Genomic DNA, 12,733 nt, shown 5'->3' with positions numbered 1-12,733 from the left:
CAGACTGCCCCTTCCCTGGAGTTTCGTGGGCCTCAGTATCAGCAGGCCCAACGAAGGAGTTCAGATGAGAGCTGGGGTTAAGAACCTCACTCCTGGAAACTGCTTCCCCAAAGAGGGCTAGAAGGAAGCAAAGGCGGTCACAGCGGAGGGTCCCTCTGGGGAAAATGAAGACTGAACCGGGAGGCTTAGCCATCTCGCCTCTTTTATTTTTATTATTCGTGAAGAGAACCGGCTCCTTGCAGAGTCCGCGCGCGGGGAGCGTGGACGCTAAGAGGGCGCATTGAGGTTAACACGGTCTCGCTCCCCAGCGCTTTCCCCGGAGGAGGGCAGGCCGGAGCCTGGTGCCCAGGACCGCGCGCGGCGTCTCCTCTGCGCGGAGTCGGCGGGCCTCCTCCCTACGGCTACCTGATTCCTGGGCCCCTTCCCTGCGCCAGCCCAGGGCGGTGTGAGCGTGTGTGTGAGCGTGTGTGTGTGTGTGTGTATGTGTGTATGTGTGTGCGCGCGCGCGCGCCGGCGGGGAGGGGTGCTCGCAGGTTCGGTTCTGTAAGATGGTGTTCCTCCCTCCTTCCTTCCTTCCTTCCCTACCTCCCTCCCTCCTTCCTTCCCTCCCTCTTCGGGGCCGCGCGGCCGCCCTCCGCCGCCGCCGCCAGCGCGCTGGGCCGGGCCGGGCGCCCCCCTGGGTCCCTCTGCGGCAGCCGGCGGTGCGCGCTCCCCGCCCCGGCGCCCCTCTCGCCCGGCGGCCCGCGCGCCCTGCCGGTGCAGCATGCGGGCGCGGTGACGTTCCCGGATAAATGCCGTGTAACTGTGTAGGCGAATGGGAGCTAAAAATAAGAACGGAAAATCTATCATTAAGGTATCATTGCGCCAGCGCAGCTATTTGAAGGCTCCCATGGTCCCCGGCGCCTGCGTTTGAAACCCGCCTTTAGGCTTTGGGGGGGTATTTGCAGAAAACTCCCGGCGGCGGCTCGCCAGCTAGACCTCGGGGGCGCAGGGGAGGGGGGTGGCGCCGGTAATTATGGCAACGCGCAAAATGAAACAAAATAAGATGAGCGCTCACCTAACCCCTCCCCCACCGCACCCCCTGCGCGGTCCTCAGGTCGCTGGGGAAGCCGCCGGGAGTGCGGCTGGACCCTGAAATGGATGTGACCCGGCCGTTTACGCAAAGAATAAGACCGAAAGCTCCTTCAGAGCTATTTCGCCAACCACCACCCTCTTCCATCCACATCGGATTAGAAAAATAAAGTACCGGGAGGGAGCCTTTGGAAGAGAAAATGAAAACTGGGACTTAACCCCGGGTCGCCAGTGCGCCGCGGTGGGGCGCAGAGAGGCAGACTCCCAGGATGGCAAGCCTCCGGGGTTCCATGGGGTTAAACGAAAATTGATCTGATTTGGTTTTTAGCACCCGAAGGGGAGCAGGGGAGACCGCGGGGACAGGGGCAGGGTTTGCGCGTGTGCTTGTGCGTGCGTCCGCGTCCGGGGAGGGGGAGGGGGCGCCAAGGTGCAGCCTGCGCGCCGCTCTGCGCCTCGGCGGGCTGCGTGCGTGTCTCTGTCCGCGCTGCTCACACGGGCTCTTCGAGGGATCGGCGTCACATGACTCCGCCTGCCCCTCGCCCGCGCGCAGCTCGCCAGTCCCTCAGTTTGCCCGGCGCCGGGGGAGGGTCGGGAGGCCTCTCCGGGGCCCGGGGGCGCCGCGGGGCGGAGAAGAAGTTCCGGCGGGGAATGGTACATCTCTCTTCCAGAAGCCGCGGCCCGGCGCCAGCTCCCGGAGTGTAGCTATTTGGGGGGAGGGGAGAGCAACCAGGAGCGAGCGAGCGAGCGAGCGAGCGCCGGAGAGAGGCAGCGCGCCGCGCGCACGGACGGGGGGCCGCGGGGTGTCGCGCGGAGAAGATGTAAGCGCGTGGGGTCTCGCTGGCCTCCGAGCACCATGCAGAAGGGGATCCGGCTGAACGATGGCCACGTCGCGTCCCTGGGACTGCTGGCGCGCAAGGACGGCACGCGCAAAGGCTACCTGAGCAAGCGGAGTTCGGACAACACAAAATGGCAAACCAAGTGGTTCGCGCTGCTGCAGAACCTTCTCTTCTACTTCGAGAGCGACTCGAGCTCGCGGCCCTCGGGGCTGTACCTGCTGGAGGGCTGCGTCTGCGACCGCGCGCCCTCCCCCAAGCCTGCGCTCTCGGCCAAGGAGCCGCTGGAGAAACAGGTGAGGCCGCCGCCGCGTCTGACCTCCCAGCGCCCCCGCCACGGCCACCCTCGGCACCCCGGGGCCTTCCGCCGGCCCGCGGCGCCCGAACTTTGGTCCCTCCCCTCTGGGCGCCTTCGGTGCGAGCGGAGGCTGGGCCCTGGCGGGCGGGTGACCCCGCGGCGGGCAGAGGGGGCAGGGACTGCGGGTAGGGAGTAGGCGCGGGCTGCGGCTGCCCTTCACCCGGAGAGCTCCGTGGGAGGCGGGGACACAGGGGCCGAGACGCGGAGGCGCTGGGGGGCGACGGGGTGCGGGAGGAGACGGGGTTCCGGAGGACCGGGGATAGACGATGAATGAGGACCGACATCCAGCCAGAAATGGTGCTCCCCACCCCCACTGCCACCCCGCGGCCCCCGACAGCCCCGACAGTCTGCTCCAGGCCTGGAGAGGGCGAGACGGAGGCGTCCGAGCGCCTGGGTCCCCTGCTCCACCGCCGCTCAGAGTGGAGAGCCCGCCCTAGCTCTGCCGAGTTGGGGGGTGCGGGCCGCTGGGGTCGGTTCGGTGCCATCGGGCGTGATGAGCTCCCGGCCGGCCCCAGGCCCGAGCACCAGACCCGGGTGTGCCAGGAACCCCCTCTGGCGCGCGGGGACCAGGGCCAGGGCTGCTGCGGAGGCCGCGGGACAGGCGGGCGCTGCTCTCCTCCCCCTCCCGCTGCGACTCCGCCACCGCCGCAGTCCCGCTGCCCTCGCGTTTCCCGAGCTGCAGGGCTACGGGGCCGGGCCTGGGTTTGCCCGAGGGCCAGGGCGGGGTGGGGGTGCACCTCTGGCGTGGAGGGAGGGAGGAGCAACCGAGAGCGAGGGCAATTTTTAAGCTCGATGCGCTCTCCAGAGGCGACTGCTCCGTTTCCATGCCTCTGGGAAGGGAAAGTCAAAGATAGTGGTTCCTAAAATGTCATCGCTGGAAGGGACCCGAGATCCGTGGGGGCTCCAACCAGCTAGCTGTTGCCTGGAGGAGGACGCTGAGGCCCACAGGGAGAAATTTACTTGCCCAGTGTCATACCACCAGTCGGTGGCTCAGGCTCAGAAAAGAGCACTGGGGTCTCAAAGCCACTGCTGCATGGAGACCAGTGGTGATGGAGTGGCCCAAGTGTCGGGAATAAAAACCCTGCTCGAACCGGCCCACCGTGTTGTGGGGACGGGTCTGAGCCCGGCGTCTGCAGTACGCCCCTTTCTTCCCTGCCCTTGTCTGCTGGTGTTGGATGATTTCTGGGGACTGGGAAATGTGGACAAGAATATTCGAGGGCCCATCTCTGGGGACAGCAGGCCACACGGCAGGGAGAGGCTCGCCGATGGCAAAGCTGAGCAGAAAGCAGGCAGCTCCTGGGCTCCAAGCACAGATGGGGCCTAGAGGACTCACCTGGGAGAGCCAGACCCAGGCTGGGCCAAAGACGCCACTCTCAGCCCTTGATAGGCTGTCTTCACGGGCCTTCCGGAACATTGCCAACCTTTGCCAGCCCAAGTCCACCTGCGCCTGCCGGCAGCCTGCAGCCCCAGGCCCAGCTGGAGCCCACCTGCATCCCCCACACCAGAGCAGAGCGCTGGACAGGGGGGTGGAGGAAGCTGAGTGGCTGTGAGGCTCACAGCCTCTGTTCTCAGCCCTCGGAAGCCGGAGGCAGGCCTGAGACTGAATCTCCGCGCCACGACCTCAGCGCACACGCTCAACTTCTCTGAGCCTCTGTTTTGTAATCTAGATAATGGAGATAATAGCACCTACTTTTCTGAGATTTCTAGAACGCGGGCAAATAACGTATATGAAAGCATGCTCACAACACGTTTTAGCTGGATCTAAATAAATTGTAGCCGGATCTCCATTACCCACTTGGGCAGGGAATAAAGGCCAGACACAGAATGTTAAAGCCGAAAGGCAGCTCAGAGAGAGTTCACACATAGCCAAACGGGACCAGCGAGTGGGGGTCACCTATCCCCCACAGAGTAAGTCAGGGCAGAATCGGACCTAGAATTCATCCAGTGTCTAAGGATTCCTGAAAAGGAGATCTTGTGTTGATCCCAAATCAGTCTTGGCTCAGGTAACAAATCATGCTAGCAGCAGATTTTGGACGGGACAGGAGTGCAAAACCCAGAGATGATATGCTCACATGTTAAGGGCTGCGTCCCCAGAATGCCACCGATCGGGCATCCCCAGATGTGTTCAGAGAGCGGGCTCGTGGCGTGAGAAGATTGGGAGGCGACGATCTGATGCGGCCCAGCTCGGGTGCAGATTCCGTTAGGGACGTGTGCTTTGGTCTCAGGCACTTGTGTTAGATGTCCCTTCTGTCCCGCTCCAGAGCGGGAAAAGTCCACTCGCCTTCTCTGGCCTGTGCGTGTTTGTAAGAATTTATAACGTTTCGGTTCTAAATTTCAGAGTAAAACCGATAGTCTCAGCAGCTGACCCGTATCTCTCATCGGGTTGGGTGCCCCATGGCACCACCCCCCGGGGCCCCAGCGTGCGAGCCTGGCTCCCAGCCATCCCGTCACCGGGCCTGCCTGGGATTTGGGCCCACAGGAAGCCCGGACTCAGAACCGGCTGGGCGTGTGGTGGGGTGCCCTGGTCAGGGCCTCGGAGGTGCCCAGGCTGACCGGACCGGCCGGTATCTGTGAAGCCGCTGTGTTAGCAGGATGTCTTTGTGTTGGGTCGAAGCAGGTGGCCTCCCCCCGGACAGGCGGGAATGCGTCAGGGACAGAGCACATAGTAGGTGTGCAGGGAGCGCCTGTAGAGCCGAACTCGGGGTCTCTCATGTGAATTCAACGCTTCGTTCCCTGGGGCCTGCCGCGTGCTAAGTCCAGGTCCTGTCGCTGTGTCGCGGGCCTAGGAAGCTGGATGGTCACGGCCCCCAGAGCCTAAATACGGGCACTGGCCTGGTGCAGATTCTCCAGCAGGACGGAATGCAGGTGCTCTGGGAGCCCAGACCCCAGCACCAGGCTCAGCCTCGGGGGATGCCCTGGCCTCTGGCTGCTTCCGTGCGGGTCTGACCACACCTCATGCAGCCCCGGTGTGCTGGAGCCCTGACCTGGGACCCCACACCTCACGAAGGCGGACTGGCACGGCCGCCGTCTCCTCCTGCCCCTGCTCGCTCAGTGCTGACTTCCTCTCCTCCCAGCCCCGGTGCCCTGGGCTTCGGGTTTGGATTCAGCCTCCCTACAGGCTGACCCTTGGTGTGGGAGCCGTGCTCTGGCCTTGAGCGCCCCACCCTCGTGCTGAGCCCTCTGAAATACAGCTTCCGGCCTCAGCTTCTCACCAGGCGACCCTGACCATCCAACCCCAGCCCCTTCCTCGCCCCACCAACCACAGGGGGTCCAGCCGCGGACCCCAGGCTCTTCCCGATTCACTTAGGACAGATGGGACATGGAAGGGACACAGACCCCTTCCACGGGAACCTCAGCATCGATGTGGGCGGAGGCTCCAGAGGCCGGGGGTTGGGGGAGCCCAGAGCACCAATTGTCCCCCCTCCCCCCAACCGGGTGCCTTTCCCCGGAGATAAGGTGGAGCCCCATTCCCGCTCCTCACGGGACGTGTTCCTGGTCGGCCTGGAGCGTTCACATCAACCACAGTCCTAAAGCTGCGAGCGTGCCCGATTTGCAGACGGGGAAACTGGCTGGCGGTGCCACCAGCAAGGCGGGGGCCGAGCTGAGACGCCTCGGGCTCTCCCGGTGCGCAGCTACGCCACCGTCTTCGCCACGAAGCTTGCCCTCCCGTTGCTGTAGCACATTCAGCTTCTCGGCCAATCAGAAAACTGCAAACCTGGAGGGAGGGGGTGAGGTTGTGCTGGAAGCAGCCCCCTGAGACGCAGAACCGGGGCTGGGACTGCGGACGCTGGCACCTGCAGAAGGGCCCACGGTGCGCCCCCCCCCCCGACCCGGCAGGTGCGGGGCCCCAGGGTTAACTGTGTGGGGTGCCCGTTCCATCCCCCCTACGTCTCTCGAGCTGAAACGAGGTTGAAGAGCCTCGGTAATTGTACCTTAACTGGGACAAGGAAATGCCAGGTCACTGCTCGTCTGCTTGGTGACAGTGGGGTGATGGGACCGGACCAGAGGACACACAGCTGCACTAAAATACACTACAGTGTGTGCAGCAAACATTCGGGCTCGAGGCACCAGACCCGGGCTCAGTCCTGCAGCTACAGAGAAGAACAAAGCTTAATGTTGGTCTTCAAAGAGCTCGCGGTGGGGTGGGGAGCCCTCCCCGGGCTCACTCCCATAGCTACGGCCAAGTGTTGGGAGCTCTCCCTCCCCTGCTTCGTGCCCATGGGGGTCACTGAACACCCTCGCTCACGCTGTCCCCCTCACCCCCCCTCCACACAGCCCCCACCAGGGTGGTCTAACCGCATGTCAGGTCGCGGCACCAAGCCTGTGAGGCCATCAGTGGCTCCCGTTGCCTTTAGGAAAAAATGCGAACTCCCAGCCATGACCTGGGGCACCCTCGGGACCCAGCCTCTGCGCCCCCAGCCCTGCCCCACCGTCCACATTTTGCCCCTCCACACCCTGCACCAGCCTTTGCTTTCCTACCTCAGGGCCTTAGCGGATACTTCCTCCGCCTGGAATGACCTCCCAGCCCAGGCCCTTCAGTGACCAAGTCCTGCCTCCGAGGTCTCAGCGTAGAAGCCACCTCCTTAGGCTTCTCTCACCACACACTGGGGCTTTTCTCCATCCACACCATTGTCATGGTCTGCAAAGACCGTGTGTTTGGCTGGTGGCTTGTGAGTGGACACCACCCCCAGAACGCAGGTGCAGGAAATCGGGGGAAACCCCCCCAGAACACAGGTGCAGGAGATCAGGGGACACCCCCCCCCCAGAACACAGGTGCAGGAGATCGGGGCCAGCCAGGGCAGAGGCCGATGGGGCTGTCGTAGCTAGTAGTTGGGGGACTTGCTGAACCCCGGGCAGCAGCCGGGTCTTTACAATAGAGACTGTTTACAGACACTGAGGTGCCCCTGGCAGGACCTGCGGTCCAGCTGGACAGGGTGGAACCTGACGTCCGACTGCCGACCTCAGCCTGGGGCAGACACGGTGCCACCAGCAGAGAGAGACATGGGAGGGGAGCAGACCCGGGTGGGGGGGGGCGGTGGTGGATGATGGCGAGTCCATCCCAGGAGGTCAAGGGTCAAATGTGAGGTGACCCCAGGTGTGGTGACTGCAGGTGCAGTGACCCCAAGTGTGGGGAGGCTACTCACAGAGACAGAGGCCGCCAGGCAAGCAGGGTAGGCGCTGACGGGCTGGACTGCTAGAAGGGGGCGCTCGGAGGGTCTGGCTGGACCGACACGTGCCCGGCCTGGCCCGTCCACTGTCCCTGCCCCCTCCGCAAAGGCAGCCAGCACCGTGGACGCCGACTTGCCGGGGTGCCCACACCCACACCTCGGTTCCTGACGCTTCCAAGAGAGTTCTGTCCCTGCACCCTTGTAGAAGGAGGACCAGGGCCCGGAGCGTTTGCCAAGGCCCGAGAGCAGAGGTCGGGTTTGAGCCTCCTGTGCACCCGGTGACTGTGACGCGACACACAGGCCCCTCTCCTCGGCCCCTAACCTACGGCTTCCCTGCCATCTGAGGAGCCCCGGGGCTTCTGCAGGGACCCTCGGTGACCACCATCAGGGCAGTGGAGTGGGGGCCACAGCCCTCACCAGAGGGAGCAGCCCGACTTTTAACCACTGTCCGTGGCAGGGGCCCACGTGAAACATCATCTTTACTAGTGGCTTCAGAAAGTTTCGTCTTCACCCAAGGGCAGCGCTCTGCGGCCTGAGCGCTCGCGTGGAGTGAACGTGGACTCGGCCGTGGGTGACCTTGTCGCCGAGCGCTTCGCAACGCTAGACCAGCGAGCACAGGAGAGTGGGGAACACGGTTCGCGGAGCACCTCCGATCCGTGCCGGGCACCAGGGTGCGGTTTCACGTCCGGCCCCTGCTGAGTCCTCTCAGCAGCCCCTGCTAACCCATTCTCGAGACGACAAAACTGAGGCTCAGAGACGTCAGGGACTCCCTCGGGATTACAGCGAGCGTGCGGCAGAGCCGGCAGGCGGACCCGGGCCCCTCACCCGCCTGCCTCCGGGACCTGAGCCCTCCGACACGCTCAGCACACAGGCCTGGGCCGGGGGCGGTGGTGGCGTTTACCATTCTCTGCCAAGAAAAAGAATCAGCAGCAAGTGAAAATATGTCACCATCGCTCCGGTGACTTCTACGGAGCAGCTTCTGTTTCTGCTTGGGTGGGAGCCTCGCAATTCGAATCCCACGAGCGTCAGGGCCAAGACAGGCATCCACATCCCACGGTCCGGTCTCCCCGGAACCCGTGGGAGCCCGGAGCCGGCGCCCATGTACACACAGCCGAGAACAGGACTCAGCCCCCCGATGTGTATGCGGGAGCTCCGGGGACACGTGGGCCCGGGAGGGGCCCAGACGCCTCCACGCGGGCACCTGTGGTGCAGTGGGCATGCCCACCCCCTCCCCAGAGAGGGGCACACAGCGCCTCAGATGCAGAGCCCGGTCGTCAGCTCGCTCACTGAGGACGAGCCACCCCGCCCAGGCAGGGGGGCAGCATTAGGTGGTAGCCACGGGCTTCGAGCCACGCGGACCGGCGTTCCTGCGGGTTCTGCCCCCTCGTAGCTGGGGGGTGGTCACGCGCCCTGAGCCCCGGCCTGCCTGCTTGCGAGGTGGAGGCCGTGATGGAGCCTCCCTCTGCCCCCTGCTCTGAGGCTTAGACCAGTGGCTCTTTGAAAAGCGCCGGCACAGCCCAGTGGGTCTCGTCAGTAAGCGATGGCTGCTGCGGCTTCGGGTTCCGCCTGCGTGACCGGCCTCTCGCTCAGCGGAGCAGCGACCCCGGGGCCTGGCGGCTCTGACGGGCTTGCAGCCAGTGACAGCAGGCCCTGAGCCCGGATATTAAGATGGGTGGGAATCCTTCACATGGAGAACCTGGGCGCTTCTGGGAAGGTCTCGGCAAGTCTGTCCCCGGTGCGGGGACGGGGAGCGATGCCCGCAGGAGCTCGTTCCATCCCTGCTGGCCACCCCAGCCCTGTCCATCTTGCCCCCTGCACGTCTCACACCCACCCACTTGGCATCTGCCTCCCCCAGCTCTGGTCCAGGCTGCCGTCCCCCCTCACCGGGACGTGGGGGTGGCCTCCGGGCCGTGCACTAGTCAGGACGGGTCGCGCTCAACTGCCGTAACAACCGCCATCTGCGTGAACGCGGGAACGTGTGTCTCTTGTCGGTGCCTCTCCCGCCCCGTGCGCCTGGCGCCGTGATCACTGGGGGCCCAGGCTGATGGAGATTCGTGCTGACTCCTGCCCCCGCAGCCACCCAGCCGAGGGGAGGGCGGTCACACCCACCCCCCCGGGAGTGACCCGCTCTGGCCTCAGCTCAGTGGACAGGCAAGTCACGTGGCTCAGCCCAGCGGCAGCAGGCGAGTGCCGGCCTCCTGTGCCTGCTGGCGGAGCTCCGGTGTCCCCGCCGTCTGCCTCCAGCCGCTGTGTCCCGCAGGCCATCTGCCTGGGTGCAGCCAGAGCATCCGCGACACACAGTTCCCACTCACACACATTCCCAGCAGCGGGGGGGAAGGCCAGGCGCCTCACGGCGGGCGTAATGGCGGGAGGTGGAAGCCGGGCTCAGCCCGGTGGGTTCACACTTGCAGGGGCAGGTCCGGGCCAGGCCTCCCCTTTTCCTGACGCTCAGTGACTGTCATCCCTAGGCAGGCGCCAGGAGAAGCACTTTGGCCACCGGGTTTCCCCTGAAGTAATGAGGAAGAGAATTCTAGAAGCAGAAGTGGCGTTCTGTTCCGCAGAGTTGCTGGTGCCTCCTGGGAGCCAGGCCCGTGCTGCCTGGGGCCAGGAGGACGGGACAGAAGGAAGGGCCTGCCCTAGAGGGGCTCACCGTCCAGCGAGGAGCCCCCCCCCCCCAGCCTCTGGTAGACAGCGGCAGCACAAGGGGGGCCAGTGCTGGTGCAGAGCAGAGCCCGGGTCTGTGGGAGCCCAGCCGGGGGGCAGTAGGGCAGTTCAGGCAGGAAGGGAGCCGTGGGACATCCCGTGGGGGCCGTAGGGGCCCGCTGAGGCCCGTGTGCCCGGCTACTGAGCCGGCCCTTCCCCCCGAGAAGCTTCCCACCGGGTTCCTGACGGAGGCCGACGCCACGCTGGAGCCTGTTCCTGAATTCGGCAAACGTCCTGAGATCTGGTTGGTGGCAGGGCCAGGCCGGGATGGGTCTGCGGGGGGGTGGCGATGGACTGAAAGATGTTCGTGCCGGACCAGCCACGCAGGACCTCCGTGGCCCTGGCTCCTCGGGCAGGAGTAGCTTCAGACAGAGACCACCCGGCAGTAGAGGCTCGTGGAGGCTGACACGGGTCCCAGGCCTCGGGCTGAGCACCGCCTAGTACAAGGCTGACTCTGAGGGGGGCCGGCCCTGTAGCCACTCACCCCGTTCTGGCCGGGCCGTCAGTGAGCCGTGAGGTGTCGGCAGCAGCGGGCCTCACTTCCAGCTGGGGAGGGCCGCAGGGACACAGCCCAAGCCCCGTGGGAGGCGGGAGCTGGATGGGGCCTGAGACAGACACGTTGCCCGGGGGCCGGGCAGAGCCCGGTGGGGTAACCAGGCCCTGGGAGGATTCCAGCTGGAGAGCTCCGAGGCCCCTCGGAGCAGGGGCAGGATCCAGACCCCTCTCCAGCCGTATGGGACGGGGCGGGGCATCAGGAGCGGGACAGCTGGTCGGTCCAAGGAGTGACGCGGGAGCACCGCCGGCCCGGGGAGGCCAGTCCTTCCAGCGAGCAGGCCCGCTCTGGAAAGGTGTACTAGTGGAGTGCCGTGTGGCGGGCACGAGACCGGCGTGGCTGGGGCAGCAGCCGGCATTTGAGGAGCGAGTTCTGGGCCGCAGAAGCAGTGGGGGTGGGGGGGAGCCGAGGACACTCCGGGGAGACCTGGCCCGGGTGGGACAGGACCTTTCCCTGCAGGGGCCGGGGAACAGGGCGGCTTCCCTGGGAAGTGTGACCATGAGAGGTATGGAAGGGACCTGAGGGGGGGGGGAGCCTGAATGGACGGCCCTTATGTGGCGGGGGGGGGGGGGGGGATCCAGGCCAGGGCGTGTCCACACACGCACACACATGTGCACGAGAATACTCGGGGTTCTCTGGCACAGCCCCCTCTGGACCGGGAAAAGCAGCATCCAGCAGAGAGGTCCGGCCGAGGCCCGGGGCCAGCTGGACCACAATCCCGAAGGAGGAGCGGGAGGGATGAGCCAGGACCTGTTGGGGGACAGGGCAGCAGAGTTGAGCAGGAACGGTGCCTCCGTTGCTCAGCTAGAAGCAGGGGGCAAGCAGTGGGTCTGGGCTCTGGCCAAGCAGGATGGAGACCGGGGCCAGGGGGAGCACAGGGGGCAGTTCAGTGGTCCACGTGGGCGGAGCTGAAGCCTCGAAGCAGGGCGTGGCATGGGATGGGGGAAGGCACAGCGTCTGGAGATTCCAGAGTGAGACCCTTGCTGGCCAGCTGAATATCAGGAAAGAGAAGAGATGGGAAGTGGAGTGTTGCACGGGCCGCCAGCCATTGCCTGCTCAACCTTGGCACACCTGCGACCCCTGGGTTCGTGACCCCCAAGCCTCTCAAGTACGCACTCGCACGGGGGGGGGGGTTTGGGATCAGGGTGGGCATTTTTTATTTTGAAACAACAGTTGTGGGCTCTCAGGGCTCTGGAGGCCAGCGGTCTGAAGTTGGGGCCGTGCTCCCTCGGACGTCCCAGGGAAGAACTTCCCTGACCTCCTCCAGCTTCTGATGGCTTCTGGCAACCCCCGGTGCTCCTTGACCCACAGGCGCAGCTCTCTGACCTCTGCCCGTCTCTTCACTTGGCTTTCTCCCTGTGTGTCTTTGCCCAGCTGTCAGCGCGGAGCCCGACGTGGGGCTTGAACTCAAACCGTGAGACCATGACCTGAGCCGAAGTCAGACACTTAACCGACTGAGCCACCCAGGCGCCCCAAGACCTTATTTTCAAATAAAGTCACAGTCACAGATTCCAGGGGGTTTTGGAGGCTGCAATCGCACAGCTCGCGAACACACACGCGTGTGTGTTTCCTGGGAACTTGCCACCAGTAGTTTGATTAGACCCCCCGCTTAGACTTGCAAAGGATTTGATTGGTTCGAAACCCATTATTAAGCACTTTTATGAACCACGAACTCTCACATTATCTCTGTGAGGTGGGCGATAACCTTCCCCGTTTTGTGAAAGAGAAAACTGTCTGATGGATCTTCAGAATCTGAAAACCAAAGGGTTCCGTGGTGGCGTAAGTTCCGGGAAATATCCTTCGTCGCAGGACTGCGCGGGGGCCTTTACGATGTGAGTAGGCCTCTGGGGGTCCCCGAGAACCAAGGACTTCCATCGTGAAAGGCCAGTGCCCCACCCCTTACGGCCAGCCCCGCCGCCCAAGCCTGGGGAGCACAGTGTCACCTGCCTTGTGGCTTTGCTGGTAATTAATAAGCCTGGCTCCCGTGCCACGGTGACAGATGTGTGCCAGATGTGTTCGGTCACCCATTCAGCAAATGGAGGCTGCT

The 12,733-nt window shown here is 64.5% G+C and overlaps 1 protein-coding gene across 2 annotated transcripts in view; it reads left to right on the top strand.

Annotated features, from left to right (window-relative positions):
* The first annotated feature begins 750 nt into the window (after positions 1–750).
* Positions 751–12,733, top strand: part of RASGRF1 (Ras protein specific guanine nucleotide releasing factor 1) — a 100,886-nt gene continuing 88,903 nt past the window's right edge. The window contains exon 1 of one of the 2 annotated variants that reach the window (XM_058736318.1): positions 751–853. In XM_058736318.1, coding sequence (XP_058592301.1) covers positions 815–853 — 39 coding nt within the window. In that variant the 5' untranslated portion in view covers positions 751–814. Of the gene's footprint in view, positions 854–1,531; positions 2,201–12,733 lie in introns of those variants that run through there. The other variant, XM_058736316.1, reaches the window with a different exon arrangement.

Source organism: Neofelis nebulosa, chromosome 7, assembly GCF_028018385.1.
Source record: "Neofelis nebulosa isolate mNeoNeb1 chromosome 7, mNeoNeb1.pri, whole genome shotgun sequence".
Classification (NCBI taxonomy): domain Eukaryota; kingdom Metazoa; phylum Chordata; class Mammalia; order Carnivora; family Felidae; genus Neofelis; species Neofelis nebulosa.
Note: the sequence above shows the minus strand (reverse complement) of the source record. Positions and strands in the feature narration are given on the sequence as shown.